This window comes from Semicossyphus pulcher, unplaced genomic scaffold (assembly GCF_022749685.1).
Source record: "Semicossyphus pulcher isolate SPU_LCO1_2020_fin unplaced genomic scaffold, fSemPul1.0.p SCAF_7, whole genome shotgun sequence".
NCBI classification, from domain to species: Eukaryota; Metazoa; Chordata; class Actinopteri; order Labriformes; family Labridae; genus Semicossyphus; species Semicossyphus pulcher.
Genome location: NW_027211748.1, coordinates 16,649,703 through 16,675,627, shown reverse-complemented (window position 1 = coordinate 16,675,627; position 25,925 = coordinate 16,649,703). Strand labels below are relative to the sequence as shown.

The 25,925-nt window shown below is 39.6% G+C and overlaps 1 protein-coding gene across 1 annotated transcript; it reads left to right on the top strand.

Annotated features, from left to right (window-relative positions):
* Positions 1–1,685: 1,685 nt before the first annotated feature.
* Positions 1,686–23,762, top strand: LOC138611839 (macrophage mannose receptor 1-like). The gene is made up of 31 exons (XM_069685090.1): positions 1,686–1,755; positions 2,433–2,789; positions 3,136–3,306; positions 3,869–4,024; positions 4,119–4,229; positions 5,643–5,780; positions 5,889–6,068; positions 6,720–6,874; positions 7,011–7,124; positions 7,275–7,390; positions 7,533–7,681; positions 7,770–7,972; positions 9,439–9,554; positions 9,649–9,721; positions 9,852–10,005; positions 10,160–10,198; positions 12,561–12,724; positions 12,837–12,898; positions 13,931–14,031; positions 14,168–14,310; positions 14,479–14,584; positions 14,722–14,849; positions 14,974–15,000; positions 16,529–16,634; positions 17,758–17,987; positions 18,455–18,620; positions 18,712–18,882; positions 18,985–19,101; positions 22,033–22,191; positions 22,962–22,988; positions 23,087–23,762. Exons 1-31 carry the CDS (start codon positions 1,692–1,694, stop codon positions 23,332–23,334), a joined length of 4,251 nt encoding a protein of 1,416 aa, XP_069541191.1. The 5' UTR covers positions 1,686–1,691; the 3' UTR covers positions 23,335–23,762.
* The last annotated feature ends 2,163 nt before the right edge of the window (positions 23,763–25,925 follow it).

The following is a 25,925-nucleotide window of genomic DNA, read 5'->3' as shown; positions in this document are numbered from 1 at the left end:
TACCGGAAATTCTTAAGGTTGAATGTTTTGTTGCAAGTGTAACTTTTCCAGCCCCGTTTCTCCGAACCGTAGTTCAGAGACCACTGTTTTCTTTGGTCTGATTCAATTAGCTTTAGATTGGCTCGTCAGTTAGCTGCTAAGTAGCCTCTGTAGTCTGGGCAAACTCTGCTTTTAAGAGTCAGGAGACGTTATGTTAACATTGCATAAAAGACACACGGCTCCTTTTACAAATGTTTTACTTGAACCTGAGCTTATCCGGACACTTTCTGCTGACTACTGTAACTTAACCCATGAAGCATGCGCTTCACGGAGTCTACAGCAGGTACTTTCACTTCTCAGAACAAACCTGCCGAGCAACACCCACATGCATACGTCACCCCTAAGGCCACCGTTCTTAAAGGGGAAGGCTTCATCGGTAACACGTAACCATAGACTGTATAAATAAAGGACGTAGTCTCAGTGGCGTCGCACACAAAACCTCATGCCGTTTGTGCTGCAGGTGTAGCCTGCGGCAAATCCCCTCCGCAAACATTCCATTTATGTGGCCACAGCGTTTACCAGCACCGGGACGAGTGCTGGTTATCATAACTGGAATACATTTACTGAAAAGATCCTCACGTAACTGAGCGCAACCGATTGGTGGTAGCTGCGTCGCGTGCTTGTTTACAGTTTACAAGCAGGAGACAGTCTCTGCTGCACAGCAGTCAGTTCACTGGTGCTCTGGTGAAGAGAGACCAAGAAACATAAAAGTAGCAGTTTGACATGCTTCACTATCGCAGTCAGGTCAATGTGCGCTTTTATGGGCAATGCGTTACAAGGACTGTCCTTATGAGGCCGAGGACAACGTGTTTGAAAGCAGGTGCACGCTGCAGACATAGGTGAGGACAGCGGACGAGCAGCTGAGGAGCAGCCCCCCCTACTCCCCGAACAAAGTATCCAGAGCCATATAGACAGAGAGTCATGTCAGTGGAGGTCCAATATGCTCATTGATCTGCCATTGCAATATCGCAACTCTCTCTCTCTATGGTTCTGTATGGGCATTCACGTTTGTCCCTTAGTGATTGTTTAACAAACAACTTCTTTTAAACAACTCTAGTTTTTGAACACTTTCACCACTTCCTCTTGCTGTCAGAGAGCTCTTCCTTAAGCGATTCGTTTTATCAATGGTGCGACTTCATTATTCCTACGCGTGCTGCACACTGTATGCATGCTTGTGGTTTTCCGGATTGCTAAAACATAAAGTTGCTGCCTGATGGCAAAATCAGAAAATATCTAATCTAATATATAATTTCCTGCTGATCCCAGTCCACAGCGGTACATTGCTTTGTGATATATTAGAGTGCGACTTTTTTGGGTGGGTTTCTCTCTAGTTTATTTGTCGTGTAGCCACGGAGATTGTGATTCATACAAGTGTCACTTATTGCAACACGATTCTAGCACTTCCTTTTTCCCCTCATTGTTTATTCTGCAATAGCACGCACAATAAACCAGCCAAGTCTGCAAATGTCAGCATTTGGGTACAGAAAAAACAGAAGGTCCCCCCACCTTCACTTTTTTTGGGGGGGTGGGGGGCAACATTAATTTGCCCCTCCTTGTTAGTCCAATGTAAAATGCTAGAGGAAAAAAATCTCGGACAACATATAAATACACAGGAGAGGATGTGTCAGTACAATGGAGGTCGAAATTCAACGATGAAGACAACTGGTGCACTCTTTTTGCTCCTTATCCAAACATTACAGTGTTTGGCTTCAGATGGTACAGTATTCCAACCTCAAATGACTTTTTCCTCTGATATTGTGTGCATGAGCACTCTTATCTGTAAGTGAAAGGGTTTTGTCTGGTATAGGAGTGTCATGATTCTCCAAATCCAAGATCCATTTTTACTTTGGATTTTAAAGGTTTGATCTTGATTTTCAATTTAAACTTGTTTTTAAAGCGGTGACAGCTCTTCCATTAATGCATTTGATTGAACACCATTTTCCACTATTATTATAAATATGACAGTATTTAAAATTTGAGAAAGGTCTTTATTTTAGACATTCAGAGAAATCAGACTGTGTCTCACTCAGGGTTTTTTAGTGTAGTTTAACTGCACGGTCTTTTCCCTTTTTAAAGCCTGTATGTTCCTGCTTTTGTTTCTGAAATGAAAAGCTAGTCTTGAGGTTTATTTATACTCAAAATGTTGACAACCCTAGTCCTGTACTATGTAAACAATGCACATGTTTTCAGTGCGTGCCACCTTTTTTGTGCCACGTTTACAATAACTAATTGTTTAAGACTTTGTTTGCAAATAACATTTTTATTCATTTTGTTAATGTTTCAGTATTGCTGACCGCATTATAACATTTAAACAAGTCATTACATAAACAACCTCTGTGATTGACTGTCAAACAGGTGTCTGAATTCTGAACTTGTGTTACGTCTCTACACAGATTCTCCATTTCAACTAACTAACAAGGCCACTGGTTTTTGTTTGGTTAGAACAAATAACATCTGCAAAGAAATACGCTGGACTACTGGTGACCGACTTCTGGTTCCCCAAAGGAAGAAGTGCCTGGGCGTCCAGGGGAACAGTGTGGGGAGTGAAGTAAGCCTGTACGATTGTGATGAAAATAGTGACCTCCAAAGGTGGGAATGCAGGAATGAAACCGTACTCGCTCTCAAAGGCCAAGAGCTTTACATTGAACTCACTGCGGAGAACAGAGGAGTTCTCTCCAGAACAGTGGGACCCAACAGCCAGCTCACCATTCCAGGGACGTCCAGTGGCGCTTGCACAAGAACATACAGAGGTACAGCACTCTATAACACAGTGGAGCTTGAAGAACTTGTCTGCATTAGTTAACAATCATTTTGTAATATCCACTAAAATGATGAACATGACAGTTTTTTAGATGATTTTCTGTGTGTGGCATTGTGTTATTACATGTTAGCTACAGTTATGTTTTACTCATGCATTGCTATTGGCTTTAGTTATGCCATAAAGTCACAATTGTTTCATACATTTTCCTTTAAAGGGTAAAACTGATGATCTCAGGATTCCAGTCTGCACATAAAACAGAAATAAGCTCCACGTTTGAAAGTGTTTTTTTCATATATTAAAAAAAAAAAAAAAAAATCATCACTATCTCCTGTTAGAACTTTATGCCATTGGTGGAAATGCAGCCGGGGTGGTGTGCATGTTTCCCTTCCTGTACAAGAACCAGTGGAACTCGGACTGCTCTACACTCGACTCAGGAAATAGGCCTTGGTGTGCGGTGGAAACAAAATATGAAAATGCTCATCGCTGGGGCTTCTGCCCAGGAACCTGTGAGTATTGTCTGTACTTGTGTTACTTCACTGGGAACAAGCCGTATATAAAATGTCAGTGTATACCAATTTTAAAAAATGTATTATAAAAGCTATAAGGAAAAATGTTCTTGATTACGTTATGTGTTAATATGTATATTTGTGAGATCATATAGTATTTACAAGATAAAAAACACATTATGCATTTAAATGAACCTTCAAGTTCAAAAATCTTGTGAATTTTGTTCAAACTATGGAAATGAAGTTTCACTAATCGAGAGGATCCAGAAATTTAAATGAAGTCAATTTGGTAAAACCTGTGCATTTTCAGAAAATTAAAAACTAAATCATTAAAAACAAAATCAAAGAAAGGTAGGTACCCTGAGAAACTATTGGGATTTTGTCAGGAGCCATAATTATTTCCATCACACTTGCATATATCATTTTATTTAGGACCTATCACCAGTTAATTTAACCGTGATCATTAAATGAAGACAACGAGAAACAACCTTATGTTACAGGGTAAAAATAGGATACATTGTAGACAACTTCACTTACAGATATTTTGTGTATACATTTATAGCCAGGGCAGACTGGACTGTACACCCAACAACAGGAATAAATTATCAGTTCAACACACAGTCGGCTCTGACGTGGCCCCAGGCTGAAGCCAGCTGCAAACAGCAGGGGGCGTCCCTGCTCAGTATCACCGATCCTCACCAGCAGGCCTATGTCGCAGGTAAGATTGTATAGTATTGATAAAGGGAGCATATATTTGGGAACATAAAACTATCAAACTAGTGACAGATTTTGGTTTCCCATACTCCAAACAGCACTACTAGGCACAGGGGGAACTAAGCTTTGGACTGGGCTGATCCTGGTTCCAGATCATGGCTGGAAATGGTCTAACATGAGGCCTTACCGCTATACGAAATGGGACTCAGGTAGGTTGTTTTCTTGTTCAATCAATACACAAAAGCTCAAACAGAGGCAAGCTGACTATTAAAATACAATTTTAACTAAATAGAATCCAGTGTGGTCAGAAAAAAAGTCAACATTACACTAAGATATTTTATAAATAAATAAGTAAAAACTTTTTCTCCCTAATGCTCCAATCCAAATATTTAAATGTGTTACATCATAAAATGATTACAAAGTAAAAATCAAGGAACAATCTGCCAATTGAAGCTGGTCTCATTATAAGCCTTTATCATTAATTTTTTTTTTTATAACAAGTGGACATGAGTAATGAAGTATTTTGATATATAATAATAGAGAGAATGGAGAGATAATAGTTTGATACTATTAATAATAACATTGATACTTTTCTCATATGTGTAATGGCAGTGTTTCCCATACAACCAAAGTCAGAAAACAATTACACAATAAGGAGAAAATGAGTTGCTTTGAAAAATATCCAACGTTTGCGGGGCTTCTTTGCAGAGTATGTGCGACTTTCATGGTGCCGACCCACTGCACGCGACCAATTTGTCTACACTTGCGTCCGCCCAGCCTTGCCGGTCACTAATTGGGGTGAATTTAGGAGTCTTTTTAATCAAACCAACACCCTACATGGTTTATTTACTAAATAGAAAATCGCGCTTTTCTTTAAATGCATGATTATGAAATAATGAGGGAGAAAGCTGTGAAAAAAGGGCCCAGCTTGCCTGGTGCACGTTGCTAGGTATTCCAGCGGGCTCTGAGCAGGGAATTGACCACATGCAATACGCAATAAAAAGGGGAAACACACACCATCAGTACAGCCTTCAAAAAACCTGCAAACACCCGCTAACACACGTCTTTTTTACTTAATGGGAAAGGTTACAATCGGCATTCAGACCGCGGTCAAATGACTCTGCAGTAGACCTGGGTAATTATCGCCTCAGCTAACCTGTGTCGACATGCTAATCTTCGCCCGCTGGCGCGATGCTATGCTCCATCTGTAACTTCTGCGACTCCTTGTCATCTCAGCGACAAATTCCGCCCGTCTCCGCCAGCACTTGAACATCGTCCCAAATTTGTCGGCGCCGAGTTTGATAAACAGACTGAATGAGTAATGGATACAATAAAGAACGAACCACCGTGACATCTTCACTTGCTAACCCTGTCTCCAGCGCGTTTGTGACATCAGACGGTGACGTAGCAGAAAAGTGACTGACAGGAGTAACAGAGACAATCGGCATCTATAAGCGGGTCTTCCCGGGTGTGAAAAACAGGTAGGGTAGGGGCTAGAGCGAGGGGAGATTGCCCACATTTACCTATGTGTGGGAAACCCTGGATAGGTAAAGTGACTACAGAGGTATGAGGGGATATTTTAGAGGCTGAACATGTAAATTATAAAAACTATCATGTTTTAGGACATCCACTTCCTGATCCGGGACACAACTGTGCAATGGTTGAACCTGCTGTACAGTACTCCTGGCAAAGTTTTCCTTGCAGCAAGAAACTTGGGTACATCTGCTACATCCCATCAGCAGAGCAACTGCCTACCCCAGGTAGAGAAAACTTGTTTTTTTTTTAACTCTTCTCATCCCCTGGGAAGTGTTTGGCTCCATTATAAATCTGTGAATCAGTCTTTATATTTCTGTTCTTTTTATGATCAGCTGTTGAGACAACGTTTTGTTCAAGCCCTTGGATTCCCTACAATGGCCACTGCTTCTATCTTAACCGTACTCAGAAGACATGGACTGATGCTCAGAGAGAGTGTCGAAGTGGAGGAGGAGACCTAGCGAGCATCAACAATGTGGAGGACCAAAGCTTTGTCATCTCTCAACTGGGATACGGTACGTTGAAAAAACACCAACAAAATATTTGTTTACATCTGATTCGTTACACAAATTTGGCTGCATAAATTTGGCTGAAAATAATCTACTCTTTGAGAGAGCTTTAAAAGAAGCAACATGGACTGCTGAGAGATCCTAAAGGTGGCTAAGGGATTCAGATGTGGTCCATAGAACAAAACGTCTCTGGTTGGAATCTAGCCTTGTTGAATCTTCCCTTTCCTCCTTCCATGTAACCTTTCAATTATCACTGTCTAATTACAGCAGAAATTGCCCAAAATATCAAATACTCTAAACGGTAACAAAAGTTTACCGCATGAAGACGAGATGGTAAAGAGGGTGTTGCACCAGTTTACATTGGCAGGGCTTATTAGCAAAGAAATACAAAGGTTTATAATGGCTGAATTGAACACCTTCCTAAATATGACAGGATGTTACAAGTCAGGTTGCAGCCAAACTCCTGAAGACCAAGTCAGTGACTGAAGAAGCATGAATGAAACAGTTTATTACTTCAGTCCTCTGTATAAACTAATTGTATCCTGCATAACATAAAAGATTACAAGATATAGTCAACATAGTGAGCTGAGAGCTCCTAACATTTTAGTACTGGAAATGTTTGAATGAAAGTCAATGTTCTTTTGTCTGTGTCGGCAGTGTCCACTGATGAGCTTTGGATTGGACTGAATGACAGGCAGTACGAGAGGCTGTTTGACTGGATTGACCACTCCACTGTCAGTTTCACCAGCTGGGAGTTTGGGAATCCTGATCTCTCCACTGATCTAAAAGACTGTGTTCTTATCGGGGGAGAGGTAAGGAGCCCCATGTGGATATGACCTTTATATATATGCAAAAATAGCTGTATGGTTTATGGCAGTACATTAAATGCAGTATCTACCAGAACATCCAGTTGCCATGTAACTAATATGTTATTGTACTTTGTCGCAGAAGGGGAACTGGGCCGACCATGTGTGTGAGGAGAAACATGGCTATATTTGTATGAAACCGAGTTCAACAAAAGCAACTGGAGATGAAGTGGAGCAGGATGAAGGCTGCAAAACTGTGTGTTAAGTTTACCAATAAAGCAAGGTTAATTACTTGTTCATAGTATAGTACCCAAAGCCCAAAGTTAAACCTAGGTACAGTGGTATAGAACTTCCAGGCACCTTACAAACATTTGTATTGATAACAGCTTCTTTTTCATTGATCCAGGGGTGGAGAAGACATGGCTCATACTGCTACTTTATAGGGACACAGACCAAAACTTTTGATAAAGCTGTGGATGACTGCAAGAGTTCAGATTCTTACTTGGCTGATGTTTCCAATGCGTAAGAACACTTCTCTTCAATCCAAATATTCTGAGCAACACTACATTTCAGAAGATAGCGTGCATTAGTATTTAGTAAATGAGTTTAAAAAGCTTTTGTTGTGTTGAGTGACATCAGAACATACTTGTGTAAATGCTTCCAGGGTGGATAACGCATTCCTGGTTAGTTTGGTGGGGATGAGACCAGAGAAACACTTCTGGCTCGGGCTTTCAAACACGAAGAACATCGATGAATTTGTGTGGACAAACACGGAGTCAGTGAGGTTTACTCACTGGAATGCTGAAATGCCAGGTATGAAGTAATCTTAAACTCCATCTCTGAGATGTGACTAAACTGCTTCACAATTGGCATTTCGCTAATTGCTCCCTCAAAATGCAAGGTCACGGAAGCGGCTGTGTTGCAATGAGAACTGGGATTTTTGCTGGCCTCTGGGATCTGCTGCCCTGCACCAATAAGGAGAAATATATCTGCAAACACCTAGCAGAGGGGGTAGTTGTAACCCCGATACCACCCAGTCTTACCACCCCTGCCAAATGTCACCCAGACTGGACTCAACTGGACACAAGAAACATGTGTTTTAAGGTACAGCCACATGTGAAAAAATCTTTTAATGTTCATCTCAGGGATGAAACGATACACTCAACTCACGATTTGAAATTCAAATATTCCTTGTTAATTTTGATGTACTATTGTTCTGCAATATGTATTGTGTTTTAAAAAGAGATAATATATAAAATTAACAAAAATTATACATTTGATTATTTGGCACTTTCAAGTCTGTTTTCCTCAAACGAAACAAATCCCCCTCCCTACTTTTACCACACTTGGTCCAGCGACACCCGCATTAAAGAAGAGAGCGTTCAGGTGGAGAGACACGTTTCTTTATATTATAAGTACAAACAGACCTGTGGGTTGCAGAACTTTGTGTTATTTATATGGCAATTCATCTACCGTTTCTAACAGTGTTCAAATGTATGTTTAATCAATGTGAGAAGAAGAAGCCTTGTGACAGTAACTGTTGGAAATGAAGGCTCAAATCTCCTACTTCCTGTCGACACATACAAACTCACACCGTGTGTGCGCTGCAGGTGTAAACACTCTGCGGCACGTCCGCTTCATTAATGGTCCATTTAGTGGCCACAGCATTAACCAACACCAGGGCGAGGTGTCGCTAATAACGGGAATATAGTCACCGAAAACGTCATCACTTAACTGAAAAGCCCTGAAAGCGTAACCTAGCCGACATTGCGTGTGACAGCAGCAGCAGCAGCATCAGTAGCATCGCGTGCTAACAGTTTACATGGTGACAAAACAGGATGCAGCCCCTGGATTGGGACACAGCTACAGACTCTCATACCCTGATGAAGGGCTGCACAAAAGTGATATCAGACAGACTTTTCCTGCTGATAAGTCATGGAAAACCAAGAAATGGCGAGTTTTCCTTTCCTTTAGCACCATGAAAGAATAAAGTAGCCGTATGACATGTTTCACTTCCTTTGCCCCACTATCGCACGTCCTGTGATGTGACTGTTGCTCAGGTGCACATCCCAATTGCGACAGTTAAACTTTTTATTTACGCCTCTATTCAGCTACAGATGCAAGATACGTGATGTTGTTGAACATGAGAGGCCAAAAGCAGATAGCGTCCTCTGCTGTTCAAAAATAGTATTGCGATGAATCTCTTCATCTTACTGATTTGAATCATCCCTTATATGTATCAATATTTAACTGGATTGCGAGATATCGTTAAATCCCTAGTTTGTCTATAGAAAATACTCAAACACCCTACATAAATTCAGAGAGCTAATGGTTGCTGAAATAATTGCTCCGTCACAGTGCAACTATACAGTAGGAAATATGGGACATAGGACAACACTCCATGCGCTTTACACTGAACACAGAAATGTGCTGGCGCTATTATTACTAAGCAAAATGTTGAAACTACTCAATTAGTCCCACATACAGAGAGTGAAAAAGCCACAAAACACTGTTTATCTCTTTAGATGATGGACCAGAGCTGGTCATGACTAACCATTGTTGTGTCTCAGCTTTTTAGGGGGTTCTCAACTCCTAGGACTTGGTATGAGGCCAGAGATTACTGCAAGGCCATAGGAGGAGACCTGGTCAGCATCCATAGTGATGCTGAACTACGACTGATAAAAGGGTACTGTATAACCTTGCAATTAAGAAAAGAGGATTAAGGTTGGTTTGTGACAAACAGGTTTTTTGAATAAGTAGTATAAATTTGTCTTTCAAAGCTTTGGAAGAGTCTGGATTGGACTGAGTGCCCCTGATCCAGGCATCGGTTATGTATGGAGTGATGGATCCCCAGTGAGTAAACAGTTTTCTACTTAAATATCTGAATAATCATTTTTAATTTAATTTAGTTTAGTTAAGCCTCAATTAAACAGACAATCCAATTTTGAATTCTATAATTTTGTATTGTTTGCTTCTTTTTTAGCTGCAGTTCCAACACTGGGAGAGTGGCGAGCCAAATAATAAAAACAACATAGAATCTTGTGTTGTACAGCAAACACATAGGTATTATCGGCGTGGCTCTTGGGGCGATGAGCACTGTGAGAAAGACTTCGAGTTTGTGTGCCAATTACAAATAGGTATAATGGGGGACTGAAACGAAACATCCCTTTCTTATTTCTTCAGCCAATGAGCAAGCTTGGCTTCCTACAATTTGTTTCCACAAATTAATAAGGTGCATATTGGCTCTATTGAGTGTTGTGAATATAATTGTCTCCCGTTTTGTCCTTACAGGAGTGACTCCAGGTCCATCTCCAGACCCCATCGCTCCGGGTAAGTTGGACATTTTTCTATGCAACCACATAACAAACATAGCTGGTTGTTTTTTAATCCGGGACTTATAATCAATTGTATGGCTTAAATTTGCTGCTGCAGTTACTTCTTTTTAGGGGGATTAGGGGGATTATCATTAAGGATGCAGTGCAGTTAAAAATCTTTACATATAAGTGACGAGTCAAAATGATAAGATGAAGTGATGACTCACAATACTATTTGTTTAACAGCAGAGGGCGCTATCTGCTTTTGGCTTCTCTTGTTCGACGTCATCACGTTTTTTGTGTTTGTAGCCGAATAGAGGAGTAAATAAATAGTTTAACCGTAGCAATTGTGAAGTGCGCCTGTGCAATTGGTTTTATCAGCAGGAAAAGTCCATCTGATATCAGTTTTGTGCAGGCCTTCATCAGTGCATCAGAGTCTGCAGCTGTGTCCCAATCCTGGGGCTGCATCCCCTGTTTTGTCACCTGTATGTAAACTTTTAGCACGCGACGTTGCTGCTGTCACGCAATGTCAGCTAGCGGACGTGCCGCAGACTGTTTACTTGTAGCAGCGGCAACTGCTGCACACGGCATGAGGTTGCGCGTGTCGACAGGAAGTAGGAACCTTCGTTTCCAAAAGTTACCATCACCAGGCTGTTCAGCTGATTAAACATACATTTGAACACCGTTAGAAACGGTAGAGGAAATGCCTGAACCACCTGAACTCTCTCTACTTTTATGCAGGTGTCTGAGTTGGTAAAAGTAGGGAGAGGGATTTATTTTGTTTAAAGATTACAGACTTAAAAGTCCCAAATAGCCTATTAGAATGTTTTTTTTCTTGTTAATTGTATATATGAGCATTATGGCACACTGCATTTATCTTATAAATAATATATTATTTCCTGTTTTTTTTTAAGTCACAATATATAAATTGTAAAAGGATTTTTAAATGTATACGTCTTTATAAATATGAGAAAATCGTATCATGAGTAAATCGTATCTTGATTATCGATAATAATTAATGACTTCAGACTTCATCCACCAAGGCTAAGAGTCTCCAACCATGCTAACAGCCCTGTGAGCTGCATTTGATCTAAAAGCAAGCCTTAAAATACTAACAGGTAAATGCCCACAATGATTAGAAGAGATGGGGAGACGCTGATTGCAATGTAGCCAAACACAATAATCAGTTTACAGCTCAGAATTAAAATGCTAATTTACTGACATTTAGTTGGTATAATGTAATTTATAAACACCATCTTAGTCAAGCATATAGTATGCTAATATTTGCTAATTAGAGATAAATCATCTCCGAGTCCATCGGCTATTATTGTTTCTGCCAGTGGATATTTGGATTACTGATATCAGATATGCAGGCCATGTGGTCATTTTCTGTGCTCTGTGACAAATTCACGTGTGATGATAGCCGATGGGTTCCGATGGGTTCCGGGTAGGGCTGGGTATCGATATGGATTTCTCAATTCGATTCGATTCCGATTCACAGGGTCCCGATTCGATTCAATGTCCGATCCAATTTGACTTGATATCGATTTGTGTTAGGGGTATTTCAGTTACAATATCAGTGCACCTCTAACCTGGTGCATTATCAACATGTTTAATGTTTACAATAAGAATTGACCCCAAGGAAGTTACATCATGTACTTTTTATTTAACATGACCAACACACAGCAGTCAACACAATATTTATAATTGTATGTATTAGACAGCTTATGAACTTTTTTTCCAGTTCAGATTTTTAGTCTGAACATCCGGCTCATGGTTTCGATTAAACGAGCTGGGCTTCAACTTGCGCGAGATTTGGCCACGAGATCTCATAGTGCGAAGACCAAAACCACACCAGAGTTATAGGGAAAGGCATACTGTATAACAACATGCCGGAAATACACTCGCGGCCAAAGCTGACGCTAACGGAATGTAACATAAACATCAGTGCAAACTAACGTACATATTCATGGACGCACACACGATAAAAAGAGTCAGTCGGCGATCACTGATATCTCTGTAGTAGCTGCAGTAAACAAGTCCAGGCATGTCTCCCTCACTGCCGTGTTTCAGGGAGACGCGCTGAGTTGTGCTGCGTTCAGGAGCGCTCAGAAATATGAGTGATCTGACACATTTTTACATATTTTTAAAGATCGATCTCAGGATTTATGAATTGATATTGGGTCATTCAAATGAGAATCTATTCCAATCGGAAAAATCAATTTTTTAAACCCAGCCCTAGTTCTGGGATTGCATTTCAGCCCATGTGGTCGGCCTCTTTTGCTCTCCATAAGGACTGTTTTTTTTTCTCAATACAACTGAAAATCTTAACATACACATGCACTGTACTATACTAAATATTTCTAACATGTTTTCAGCCTACAATACAACCTCAGAGGGGTGGCTCGAATGGAATGGGAATCAGTATTTAATCGCCATGGGGTTAAGTTCCATGGAAGAAGCTCGTCGGTACTGCAAAAGGAAACATAGTGACCTGGCAACCATCAACAGTGAAGCTGAAAGTGTCTTTTTATGGAAACAGGTGAGCGGTGATTACATATTCAAACTATGTGACTGACATCACTCAATAGCCATAGCATTTCAAAATTTACAGACATTTTACCTCATCTCATGTGTCTGTTTGTCTATTGCAGGTGCACAAAAATCTAGGGAATTACTGGATTGGCCTGAATGTAGATCTTGATAAAACTTCTGGGTGAGTATGAAAAAAAAAAAAAAACACAATTTGCGTTAAAATAAGGCCACAAGTTGTCTTAATATTTTCATGTAAATTAATATGGAATGGCCATCCCTTTGGCGCGGATGTTCCCTTCCCACCGGAACACGCACCCTCAGTCAGATCGAGTGACAAAACATCCCGCAACATGGCTGCCTTCAGTAAGAGAAACAACCAAGACAAGAGTAAAACAGACTCTTAAATCTGCTTAAATTAAGGGCAGTTGGACTCGACAGAGATCCCTACATATTACCAAAGACACAGTGCTCAGTGAGACATGTGACCAGAAATCGGGTTTCCTGACATTTACGTACCTAAATGCGGGGGAAGTACACAAAGCAAAGCCTGAAGGCACACAAAAGCTTTAACGCTTGGTTGTACTTCGAGGTGGGATTTGTTGTTCGGAAGTATGGAAAAAGATAGCTCCAACTTCTTCTCGAATCTGCTTATACAGTCAATTGCACAACATCTGTTTACGTTATGCAGCATTCAGTCTGAATTCCGTACCATTCAGTACATGCTTTCTACCACTCAGTTGGAGTAACCACAGTGACTTCTGCCTACCCGGATGTCCCGTGCATAGGTTCTATTGTCTGCCCACCAAACCAAATTGTGACTCAAATATTCACTCTCCCATTCGTTTTGGCCTTCATAAACTCACGAGGGAAATATCTCTCTCCTTAGCCCGCTAGATTCTGCACTGTTTTCACTTGCTAGTTTCTAACTTTGTGTGTCTGCTGTTTCGTGCTTGGCAGGTCCAGTACGGGCAGTTTATCAGAACTTTTTAAATGCCTGATGTGGTTAGTAGGAGGGTGATAGGAGTTAAGTTTGCGCAAACAAGACAATGATCCAAGAGAGACTACAGGGCACTCAAGCGCTGATGGGGATTGCAGAGTTGGGTGCTGGGTCTATGAATTGGCAATTACAAGCAACCTCTATTTTTAGATGGAAATGAGAGTTAGAGAGTGTGTTTTTTCTAGAACTGACATGACTTATTGTGTGCAAAAAAAGGTGGATGGACGGTTCTCCAGTTGTGTTTCAAAGGTGGGATGACGGTCAACCTCGTTTCTTGAACAATGATGAAAATTGTGCTGTTATGAATAATTTTTTGGGTGAGTAACCTAAAACCTCTTCTTCACTGGCACACTTTCATCAAATTAATTTAATAAAGAATTTATTTGAGACTACAGTTTAAAAGTCAAAATGACCATGCTGAAATATTCCTTCAATATTTGGATTGTCTCACAGGGTTCTGGCATGCTAGTAGTTGTGGACATGAGAATCAATACATCTGTAAACGCAGTGGCCCACCATCCCCCGATGCCACTTTCCCTCCAACTGTTATTCCAACAGGTGGCTGTCCACAAAACTGGAAAAAATTTAACACAAAGGTCAGAGGACACATTACATTTTATTTGTTATTTGACAGGATGGGAAGACATAATGTTAATTGCAATTAAATGGGCCTTCATTCTGACAAAGAATTGATCTATTTGTGCATAATAATATAAGCTAGCTCTCTTGAGATATAATCAAAGTCTGTTTTTTTTCACCTACAGTGTTTCATCAGTATTAACAAGGAGAAAAAGACATGGGACGGAGCAAGGGCGCAATGCAAAGCGATGAAAGGAAATCTGGCCTCAATTCAGTCAAGACATGAACATGGTTAATTTTTGATTGATTTGATTGAGAAAATCTAAATTCCCAGTGTAGAGGATACAGGATGTTCTAAAGAAACACAAGATTGGGAAACAAAAAGAAGGACATGCAGAAAAATGATCTTCAATGTGTTTCATTTGCAGTGTTTTTGATCACCACAATGGCTGAGGCAACCACCACAGACCTGTGGATCGGTTTTCATAATATAAATGGTTTTAAATTTTATTGGACTGATGGTCGACCAAGGCCATACCAAAACTGGGGTATTAGCGTAAGTGGACACTAAGTTTTGTATTATAATGTAAACTGCATGTCTGTTTTACTTTTTCTGTTGTTGCAGAAGAACATTTTTGATGTATTGCTAACATTTCTGATATCCTGATTTTCCATTGCAGAGGCGTCCCACTTCTTACAAAAAAAAGGTAATAAGATAACAACTTTTGATAATGGGATTGTAACATGCAATACTGCTATATTTGTCTTTACCTGAAACCCAATCTCATTGGGCTTGTAGAAAATAACTAGTGATGCACCGATCGATTGGACGCTGATTGTTTTGGGCTCTAATTAGGGGATCGGTGATCAGCCGATCATCTTTCAAAGTGCCGATCACTCCAGCCAATCGCGTGACATAAAATTATGAGCCACTTTCATGCACCACACCAAGCAGATTCATGATTTTTTTCCGCAGTGACAGTGAAGGCAAATAAAACACTCGCTTGTGCGTAATCAGGGGAGATGGCTGCAGGGGCGATTGTCATTTGGTTTTGAGTCTTTGCATCGGACAGAAACGTCTCATGTTCTGAGGCTGAACCTGCGCTCTGCTGGAGTTACCAGCGCCACTTAAGCCAAAGTTTAGAAGTCAGGCAACATTTATCCCAGGGAAGTGATTAGAAGTTAGCAAGATTCACTCAACGGATGTAGGCACTCGCTTTACCAGGAGGAAATCCCGCAGCATGCGCTGCTCCAGTGAAACTATCAAAAAATAAATAGTTAATATTCTCACTCTCAGGGGTGTGAATGACTTAAAATTACTAGATCGCACTCAGTTTTCTAATCAAACTGAAGGACGACTTAATATTTTTCCATCGTTGTTAAAAATAAATCCCTCATTGGGTTGCAGCGAACAATACGTCACCCTATTTAAAGAAAGCTACATCGTAATTCCATTGTAACTGTGCTTCATTCTTCTTCACCATATGTTAGTATTTGTCACAAAACTACTTTCATCTGCTCATCTTGCTTCTCTTCAGTTATTTCTCCCCACACACCTTCACCTGCTGTACCTGCACACAGCAGCTCTCTCTGTATCTCGCTTCCTACACGCATCTGCTGTTTACATTCATCATGAGCTGCACGTTTTACAAAGTCGCCCAAAAAATTTGAACTTGCATTCTGTATTTTTCACCCGAGATTTTGTTTTAACAGCAGCAGGTGAGCTGCACATGAAAGAAGCTGTTGAAACGGTCAAACCCGACTAATGACACCGACAACACAGCTGCACTTAAAATCTTTTAAAACAGAATAACAAGGTCCACATTCAACAGAAAACATCACACCTAAATCAATGCATTTAAATGAGGGACATAATAGCAGACGTCTGTGTGTGTGTGTGTGTGTGTGTGTGTGTGTGCGTGTGTTTCTGATGAGCATGTGTGAGACGCTGCTCCAGGTATGTGAGAGACAGAGAGCGAGGTAAGAGTGTCCAGTAAGTTAATCGATCGCGGACGTCAATCTTTGACAGATGAAAAAAAAGGACAAATGATAGACCATTACTCACCAAAATATAAAGATGCTTTGAGTCACTTGTCACTGCTGCCAAATATTCCACAGGCATAACAGCAGTGGATTTAAAGACGTCTTGCATATACTTGAAGAAAATGTATCAAGACCTCTCAAAATTGACCCTGGAGCTCACCAGTTTGTTTTTTCCATCATTGTGTGTTTCAGCAAAGAGAGTGTGTTATGATGACTAGTGATCCCAAGGAAGGCCTAGGAGAATGGCTAAAAACATCCTGCAATGACACCAATGGATTTGTCTGCCTACGAAGTATTGGTGAGCCTATCCTCTGCCTTGAATGCATTTCCAATGTCCAGCAATGATTTTACCAGACAAGAATGCAGTGTTTCCGCTACATACATTTTGCAGTGCAAAATTATTGCTGCCGCTGCTTCAGATTTCTAAAACGTGTCCTGAAGTTGCAATTAAAGGACGGAGATGTCCGCTCCAAATAAACGTGTAATTTGGTCACGATCGATTGAACGCTATGTCATTAATAACGTCCCTCGTGCACACGCGGCTCACATGCTGCTTTGAATTGCGAGAGAAAAAGTTTAACTTTTGTAACTTAATTAAACAGACTGTTGATGAAGGCAGTCAACAAAGCAGATAGAGAGACAGACAGAAAGAGGGGGGCAGGGCAAGCAGCTGTGCAGAGAGTAGAGGTGCAGGTGGATGGGGGGGTGAAGCAAAGCAAAGTGATCAGATTAAAGTAGATCATGAATTAAAACTTAATACAGTGAAGAAAAGAGAACAATTGAGTGTAGAAGTCTATGTGATGTGCTTCTCACAGAAATCATCGATATATGCGAGTTATTGCGATCAATTAATGGATTGGAAACATTGTTGACTATTTGTTTTTGCCACATACAGTATCATGGTACTCTAACCTTGTTAATTCATAAAGTAGTTCTGCTCCCCAGGAAGTCTATATTGCTTATCTATTAGAGTTGTTCCAATAGTAATACCAGTATCAGTATTGGCGGTGCCAGTATTGGTATCGGCCTCCAATACTGCCTAACCCTCAAATTCCACAGGATCCGTCTACAGCGCATTCTGTGTGCGCTGCGACCTCGGGAGTTGATCGCGCCCATTCAAGTCACACGTCAAGCTGAACAGAGCAGATCATTCCAAACAGGCCGTCAGACACAAATACAGCATAGAGCATCCGGTCATTTCAAAATAAAACACTATGTACAGACTGGTACAGACTCCCATTTTTCCGTTTTCATAACAACAACACACTGAAATCATGAAAAAAGAACACTTTTAATTAAGTAGTGTACTCAGCCACGGTAGGAGCACAAAAATCACAGAATGATATCCAAATGAGCAGGTAATCAACCTCGGAGGTGCAAACTGAACTGAAATAATTTTTGTTATTTCCCACCCTGAACAGACCCTACTTTCCCAGACTCACCTGAACCAACACCTACAAACTATGTCAAAATACTCAACGATTCTGTCAAAGTTATCCCTCAAAAGATGACCTGGTATGAAGCCAAGCAGCACTGCGAAAGAGATGGTGCCAAACTGGCTAGCCTGCGAAATGCCTGGTCACAGGTCTACGTTGAGCTAGTGTCTTTGAATCTCAACGCTCCTGTGTGGATTGGACTGAACTCAAAGGAGGTAAAGGACAGGAAGCTTCTCAGACTGCACGTAGCAAATATGACTTACCTCTGCATGTTACTTGAGACTTTTGCTGAATATTGTCAATTTTTTTACACTATTTTAAATACTAATTCATTTTATATTGTTGACAGCTTTTATAAAGCCAAATCTTTGTTCGTTTTTTCTTCCGTCTAAAATATAAAGCAAACAATCCTAGAAGAGCAGCATTGGTGAACTTACGTGAAATAATTACATCCACAAAAGCTCAATATTAAAAAAAGAGAACATCTAGCAGTAATGGAGGCTAGGTAGCCTAAATGTAATCAAATAAAGTAAGGGAGAGTTGATGAGAGTAATTACATATATTCTAAAAGTTCCTCATTTACTGTAAAAATCACAAAAAGCACAGGTTTCCTGGAAAAAATAATCAGTCTACTGTGTATTTCAAATGAATTAAATCGAGTTTAATCAATCTTTGCTTTCAGACTGATGGATATTTCAGATATATAGAAGGCTGGCATGTCCTTTTAACCAATTGGGCTAGAGGGGAACCAAGAAGTGACCAACCTTGTGTGTATGTGGATATGAGTGGAAAATGGAAGACTTCTACCTGCGATAAGGACATGGCCAGCGTTTGTATGAAAACTACAGGTAGGGCTCACGTACTGTACATTTTTTATACATTTTTGTCTTGTTAATGTCGAAATCCATCACGCCTTTTCCTCTTTGGCTTCATCCACAGATGTGCCCCCAACAGAGTCGACTGAGTTCCCTGGATTTTGCCCCGATAATCCAGAAAAAAACAGAATGTCAAGAGAGATGTCAATCTGGCTCCCATTTAAGGGTAATTGTTACCTCTTCCTGCAAGATACGCGTACTTGGCCAGAAGCATCTGTTAGCTGTGCAGCGCATGGTAAGGATTTCAATGATTGTCTGATTTATTCATTTTTTAATCACTCAGCTGTTTCTAGCTTTAACTACAGACCTACTGATTTTTTTTTGTCTGTCTGTGAAGGTGGAGCTCTTCTCAGCATTGAAGATCCCTCAGAGCAAACCTTCGTTCACAGCAATTTGAAAATATATGAAAGCAGCCGTAGCTCTTACTGGATCGGCTTGTATAAAACAAACAAAGGTACACTCACGTTGTCTGCTCTTTCATGAATAGATACATGACGCGACACTGTGTTGAACATAAGGAAGGAAATATATATTTGTCAAACAGAAGCTCAGACAAATGGCAAAAACTACTGTAGTTGAATTATTTACTCCAACTGAACACAGAACTCAATTAGGCATAGAAGCTAGATTTGGTTAGCAACTAACAGATAATATACAGTACATGGCGGTGGCAGCAGTATTTTTTGAATACAGACAGAACCATTGTAAGAATGAAAACAACAACTTAAACAAAGTCCTACATTTAGCCTGACATCACAACATATCAGTTTAAGTGGCTGTTTCACAAGACCCCATCTTTTGTGGTCCTTAACTTTATTTACTGTACATACTAGGGATGTAATGATACGCTCAACTCACGATACGATACATGATGCTGGGTTTACAATACAATTTGTTCACACATTTTTTTAAGGGAGTGGGATTGAAGCCAAATTATGAATGAATGAGTCTATAATTCAATTATCAGACAGGAAAAAATGTAAATATATTTTCTCTTATGTTTTTTTTTATTAAATCAAGAGATCCTTTTCTTGTTTTGAGGTTACTTTAACTGAAAAAGAATCACTGCAAGTGGAACTAAAAATATCTTTTAAAAAAAGGTTTTTAAAAAGTAATTTTAAATCAAATCAATTTACAGTACAAATAAGGGAAATATTTTTAAATAAACAAAGCTGCAAGCCTCTGTTCCTGGCTTGGAATTTTATTTTATTTTTTGAAAGTAAAATCAGCAGCACATCTACATTTAAAGTGATTCATTTCCCAAAGAATGACGGTGTACCTGAGTCCATTCTCAGAACAGGTTAGCGGCATGTGGAGGCTCATCTGTTAATGACGTAGCGTATCAAAACAGTCCAAAACTAGTTTATCCATAGCTAATGGTGTTCTTATATGGATAGAAAAAGAAAAATGCTAAAATGGCTGGCAAATAGGGATGCAGCGATTAACCGGTTTCACTTTTAACTGCGCATTAAAACGTCACGCTTCATTATTTGTAAAGGCTCCGCTACACCGGTTGTTTCTGTTCTCACTCTCAGAAAATGGGCTGGTACATTTTTACACACATTACATTTTTACGGTACAATTTTGGCGCAACCTGCACGAAACGAAATTAAAGTGACACCTGTGGCGCACCAGTTTATCAAGAGACATGGAGGCTACCCTACATTAGCTTGGGATTTAATACATCGCAAAGCATTATAAATAATAATAACAGTGCAGGACAGATGTTCTCAATTTCTTTTAACTTAAACTTCAAACAGCTATTATAGTCAGGATTTTCTCAGGCCACATGTAAGATTAGATTAAGTATTAAAAGTAGATTATTAAAAGAGGCATGGATGACAGTTGATCACAATAACACTTTAGTTTATTACCCACATTAGTAACATTTCCCCCTAGGGGATCAACTAAGTTAATCTTATTTTATTAATAACACATTAACATTTCTAAAGAATGTTCATGTGATTTTGTACATAAGTAATGCTGTGAAATTAATAAATGCATAATAATCATGATAATGGTGAAACCGTGATTATTCATGAAGTGAAACTAATATCAGTTTGGGACATAAAAAATGGCAACTATTACCTGCCTAATCCAGTCTCGCCTCAGACTAAAGTGGTCTGAACTACTCACAAGCATCTCAGAGAGGAAAGCTATATCTTTTTCTCCAATGCTTTAGATGGGCAAGTGCCCTGGTACATTGTATTGAAAAGGATGATTTAGTTAATTCATGTCTAATTAATAAAGTGCCTTCTAGGCAGCAAATCCCGACTCGACTAAGTTCCTGAATCAGCACAAATTGTTTAAATGAGTATTATTAAGTAGAGCCGACCGATATAGGAGTTTTGGGGTTGATGCCGATTCCGATATTAGGGAGTAAAAAACTTCCGATATATCAGCTGATATATTCACATATGTTCAAAATTTATCTGCAGGGGTTGACAATGAGCACAATTTTCCACTGGCACTCCGGGCCAGTAACTTTCCAAATTCACTGGCCCTGCCATTAAAACCACTGGCCCTGAAATAATTTGTCATTCTGGTATTACTTTAACGTAAAATTTAGTTTCTCCTTATGTGAGGGCTGTTATTACTGAATAGCCTATGTGTTCAGTCAATTGTGGAAATATTATAAACTCATAAAAATAGACCAAAACAAGCATATGGGTATAAAGAGGCTTCTTTTACCACTCTTGGTTCAGCAACTCTGACACCCGCATGAGTAAGTAGTAATAGCTGCGGTTGCGTTACTTATAAGATATGTTACCTACCATTTCTGACGCTGTTCGAATGTATGTTTAATCAGCGTGATCAGCCCATGAGAGTAACTTTTTGAAACGAAATCTTACCGTCTCCTACTTCCTGTAGCCATTAAAAGTTAACAGTCCGCGGCACGTCCGCTCCGTTAACAGTCCGTTTATGTAGCCACAGCGCTGACGTGCACCAGGACGAGGTGCCACTGATAACAGGAATACACACACTTATTACAACCTCACGTAACTGCCCATCTGACTCGATGATCCTGCAGGCACATCTGTGATGGCAGGAGCGTCGCATGCTTGTTTACGGTTCACAGGCAGGTGACTGACACACAGACTCTGCATGCATAGCGGTCAGTTCACTCTGTGCTCTCATTAAAAGCTGCACTATGTGATATCAGATGGACTTTTCCTGTTCTATGTGTGGGAAATACTACTATGGGTGTTACGTGAGCGTTGGGGGAAGTAAACCTCCCGGCCGTGTGTACAAAACTAAAACTGTTCCCTTTTACTTTAAAAGAAAAGATATTGAGTATGAAAGTATATTAAAAGAAAACTCTCCTGAAGAAAAAGAAACTCTCCAGAGAAAAATAAATATAAGCTGAACCTTTGCTTGTCCCCAGGTCAGTGGCTGTGGTTGGATAAAAGTGCCATGGACTACACTAACTGGAATGTAGGTGAACCTTATGACAGCAGATATGGATTGATTCGTTCTTCAGATGGGAAATGGAAATCAGAGAGCAGCAGCTATAGCAGACCATATATTTGCAAAGCCCCTAAAGGTGAGACCATCATATTTATTAGGACTTAGTTTGAGTCAAAGTTATGTTTGTGTAGTAACATGAATGAACAATGATGTGTACGGGCCATTGCAGGTTAAATAAATAAGGACACAATTTTAGTCAGCAAAACATGGATATTCTCTGAAATGTCAGTGGTAAATTTATGAAAGAGAAGAAAAAACTACAAATCAAAAGGTCTCACACACAGTTTGAGGAGTAAAGCAGAATTGTACTGATAAATCATGAGCTCCATCAGAGCCTTCAAAAATCTTTAATCTTTATGATCCTGTCAAGTTTATAGCTACAAGTTTTAGAAAACTCTTTTATATTACAGGTAAAAATAATCATAACATGAATACAAAACACAACAAAGAAGCCACATGGAAAGGTGCATTGCTCAACATATTTTTAGGAGACAATAGGAGACATAAATAAGGATGGATAAATTATACGTACATGCAGATGCAGTTGAGGTCAGAGCGAAGCAATGTGCTTAACTTTTTTTTTTAGAATTTATAGAATATATTAACGTTTTTATCTGTAAATTTACAACTTAAATCTGATAAATTCTGAGATTTATCTCTGTGTTACCCCCTCCCCAAATCATTCTTTTAACCTTTAATGATCCTAATACTTTACCGAATGTTTATAACATAGTGATGAAACTCACAAATGACATCACAAATTATTCAATAAATTGATTTTGACATTAACAGTATAATATTGATGAAATGATATTCCTTTAAAAAACATCTCTGGTTTCTTGTTAGTATTACAACAGGCACCAACCACAACTGGTAAGTTACATCTCTTCATTTATTTTATTTTATTTATTTCGTATTTGGTATGTAGGCAACTTCTTCTGACTCATCATGTACGTGTTTATTTTCTACAGCAGGTCCTACGGCGACTCCTCAAACCAATAACAACAACATCATGCCAGTTGTCATAGTCATCTGCCTGGCTGTCGTAGTGATAATCATCATCTTAGTTATCTATAAGAAGTCTGGTCGCCGCTTTCCTATCCCTAAAAAGTCATCGACCTTTCACAACCCACTGTTCTCCAACAGTGTGCTGTCACAGCCGGATATGGCCTATTCCAATAAAGTGGAAGAGGACCGTGAGCCCGTTATAAGTTTGTGACTGAATACAAGCTTATGTAACTTGCACAGGGGGTTGCTGGTATTCTCATTTGCATGCCCCAGAATTTAATTTTCTATATCAATTAAATTTTCTGAGCTGTAGAGTCTAATTTGGCATAAATTAAGTTTAATTGTATGCTTTATAAAGACTTTACTCAATAATTGAATCTCCAGGCAGAATCGTGATCAGTACCTTATTTTCCTTTAAACTGCTTTACCTGCTTGGATTGTGAACTATCTACTGGATAACATAACACGTTCCCTCTCTTTATTTTCTCTTTCTATTAACCAAAAGAATCCTATATTATTTCTTGCTGTTGGAAATTAAATCAATCCTATTAAAAGACATAAAAAAACTGAAATCCCCATTGAACGTTGTGTTTGACTTTTCCCTAAACTATAAAGAGAAGGCTCAAAAGGTGAAGTGCTGTTCTTTACTTTGTTGAAAAGAATGTTATACTGTTTTAACAATTTGTTTAGTGTTTAGGATGGGCGATATGACCTAACCTTATGACCCTTGTGTGCACTGCAGGTGAAGTCGCTAAAAGCAACAGGTCTCTGTTTGCTCTGATGATGAGATGCACTAATGTGATATCAGATGTACTTTTCCTGTAGATAAGTTACGGAAAACGAGAAACTGGGGAGTTTTTTCGTCTACCTGTGGGTACAAAAACCATTCATTTGTGTTTATTCCGGTATTGACAGTATTGCAAAATACATGTCGTGGCAGAAAGTCACCTGAATTCCTGTGCAGCCACATTAAAAATCTGACAGACATCTCACAATAGTTTAGTTTATTTCATGCCAAATCCGTGGAAAAGTTAATGAATATCTAACAACATGCTTTTCAAACAGCAAGGGAGGGAATAAACACGAGACCCAACTTCACATAAGCCTATTTGTTTGCAATCAATTTTCTATTTTCTAGTGTGTTTTTGAATCACGTTGGTAAAGTTGGTTTCGTTTTAAAAATTGTATACTGTACGTATTTTAGTTTCATTATTTTTCGGAGCCTCTCCTTCTTCCTGACGTTTTGCCATTCAATGGTTAGACCGTAGCCACAATTGGCTGACTGTATTTGGAATGACCGCGTAGCTTCCCCCTGCATGTGCGATACCATGTGAGGGAGCTGCCGCACTGTCACTCCAAAGTTGTAGAAAACACGGCTGCTCTGGGATTGGTTATTCGGCCTGTACTAGCCAGAATCGTTAGGAGGTATCAGAAGCTACAAGCTAGTGCAAGAAGGCAGCCTGAAATTAATGTTGGTGAATGACGATTGGTCGATTTCAGCTAAAGCAAAGTTCTAAGTAGAAACCTGCAGCTGTTCTGAATGGCCCATTTCAGAGGCTACCTTTTTAAAAATGTCATTCTGGAAAAACACGGAAATATGCAATTTTCACTTTTTCATTGTGAACAATAAACACCCAAAAATGTGAAACTCAAAATAGGAGAATATCCATTCAAAAGATATGCTCCCTAAGTTCTAGTAATAAAGTAAAAGTATTTATAGCTAACAACTACAAACAGGTACTTTGATACAGATGATAGGATACTATTAAATGCTATAAGGACCAAAAACAGTCTCAGAAGTGTATGGTCACATCAAAAAGTATCAATACTTGCATCATGGTTTACACATGCTTGTCATATAATGCATAAAAGCCCTGCAGCCCTACAATATTCTAGTCACTCTTTAAAGATGCAAAGCGTTAAGACATAAAATATGAGCAAAGCTATTCTCACAAGCAACTTGAGAATTTCCCAAATACAGGCTCACAGACCCGCAACTGTCTCTATAATCAGAATTTATAACAGCAACAAGCTTCAGTGAACAAAATCTAACAACCAGAGCTCAACAAGAGAAAAAGCTAGGAGCTGACAAACTCGTACTGTGACACTGAGGCAGCCAAGGGGAGACATTCAGAGTCCAACAGATAAACTGACAAACAAAGTTGTATATGACTCACATTGGAAGTTGAAGTTCATTCTCCTTTCTCTCAGAAGTAGTGAAGTGAAGTGAAGTATCCACGCCATGAATTGTCCCAGTCTCCGTGTTGGTCATTTTAATTGACAGAAATCCCAGAAGCTCCAGTCTGCGTCGCTGCTAGCTAGCCAAAACACGTAGCTGTTAGCTGACACAACGTTAGCTACATTAGTAAACAAGCTAGCCAACTTTAACGTTCACTTTCCCGGTTATTCTGTTAGGCGTTAAATGAGTGTTTCACTTAATTACAGTTATTTTGAGGCAAGAATATGGTTTTCTTCACAAAATCAGTTTCTTTTCAAGATACATTTTGACAATGATAAAACCAATTCTGTTTGTTACCAATCATTTTCATCAAAGGATCCCAAACCTCACCAGTAATCGCTTTAGTAGGCTGACGCTCCCTGCATCACCGTCTATCTCCACACGGGCTGGACGACACTAACCAGCCGTTAAATCCAGGGGGCGCTGTTTCACGCCTTCAATGAAACCAAGTAACAAAGTGAAGAAATCAAGTCTTTGAAAAAGACATAAAAAGCGTTTGTTGGGAAAAAGAAAATTGTTCAATGTTTTTATTAACAAGGATGTTTTTGATAGTGACAGCCCTA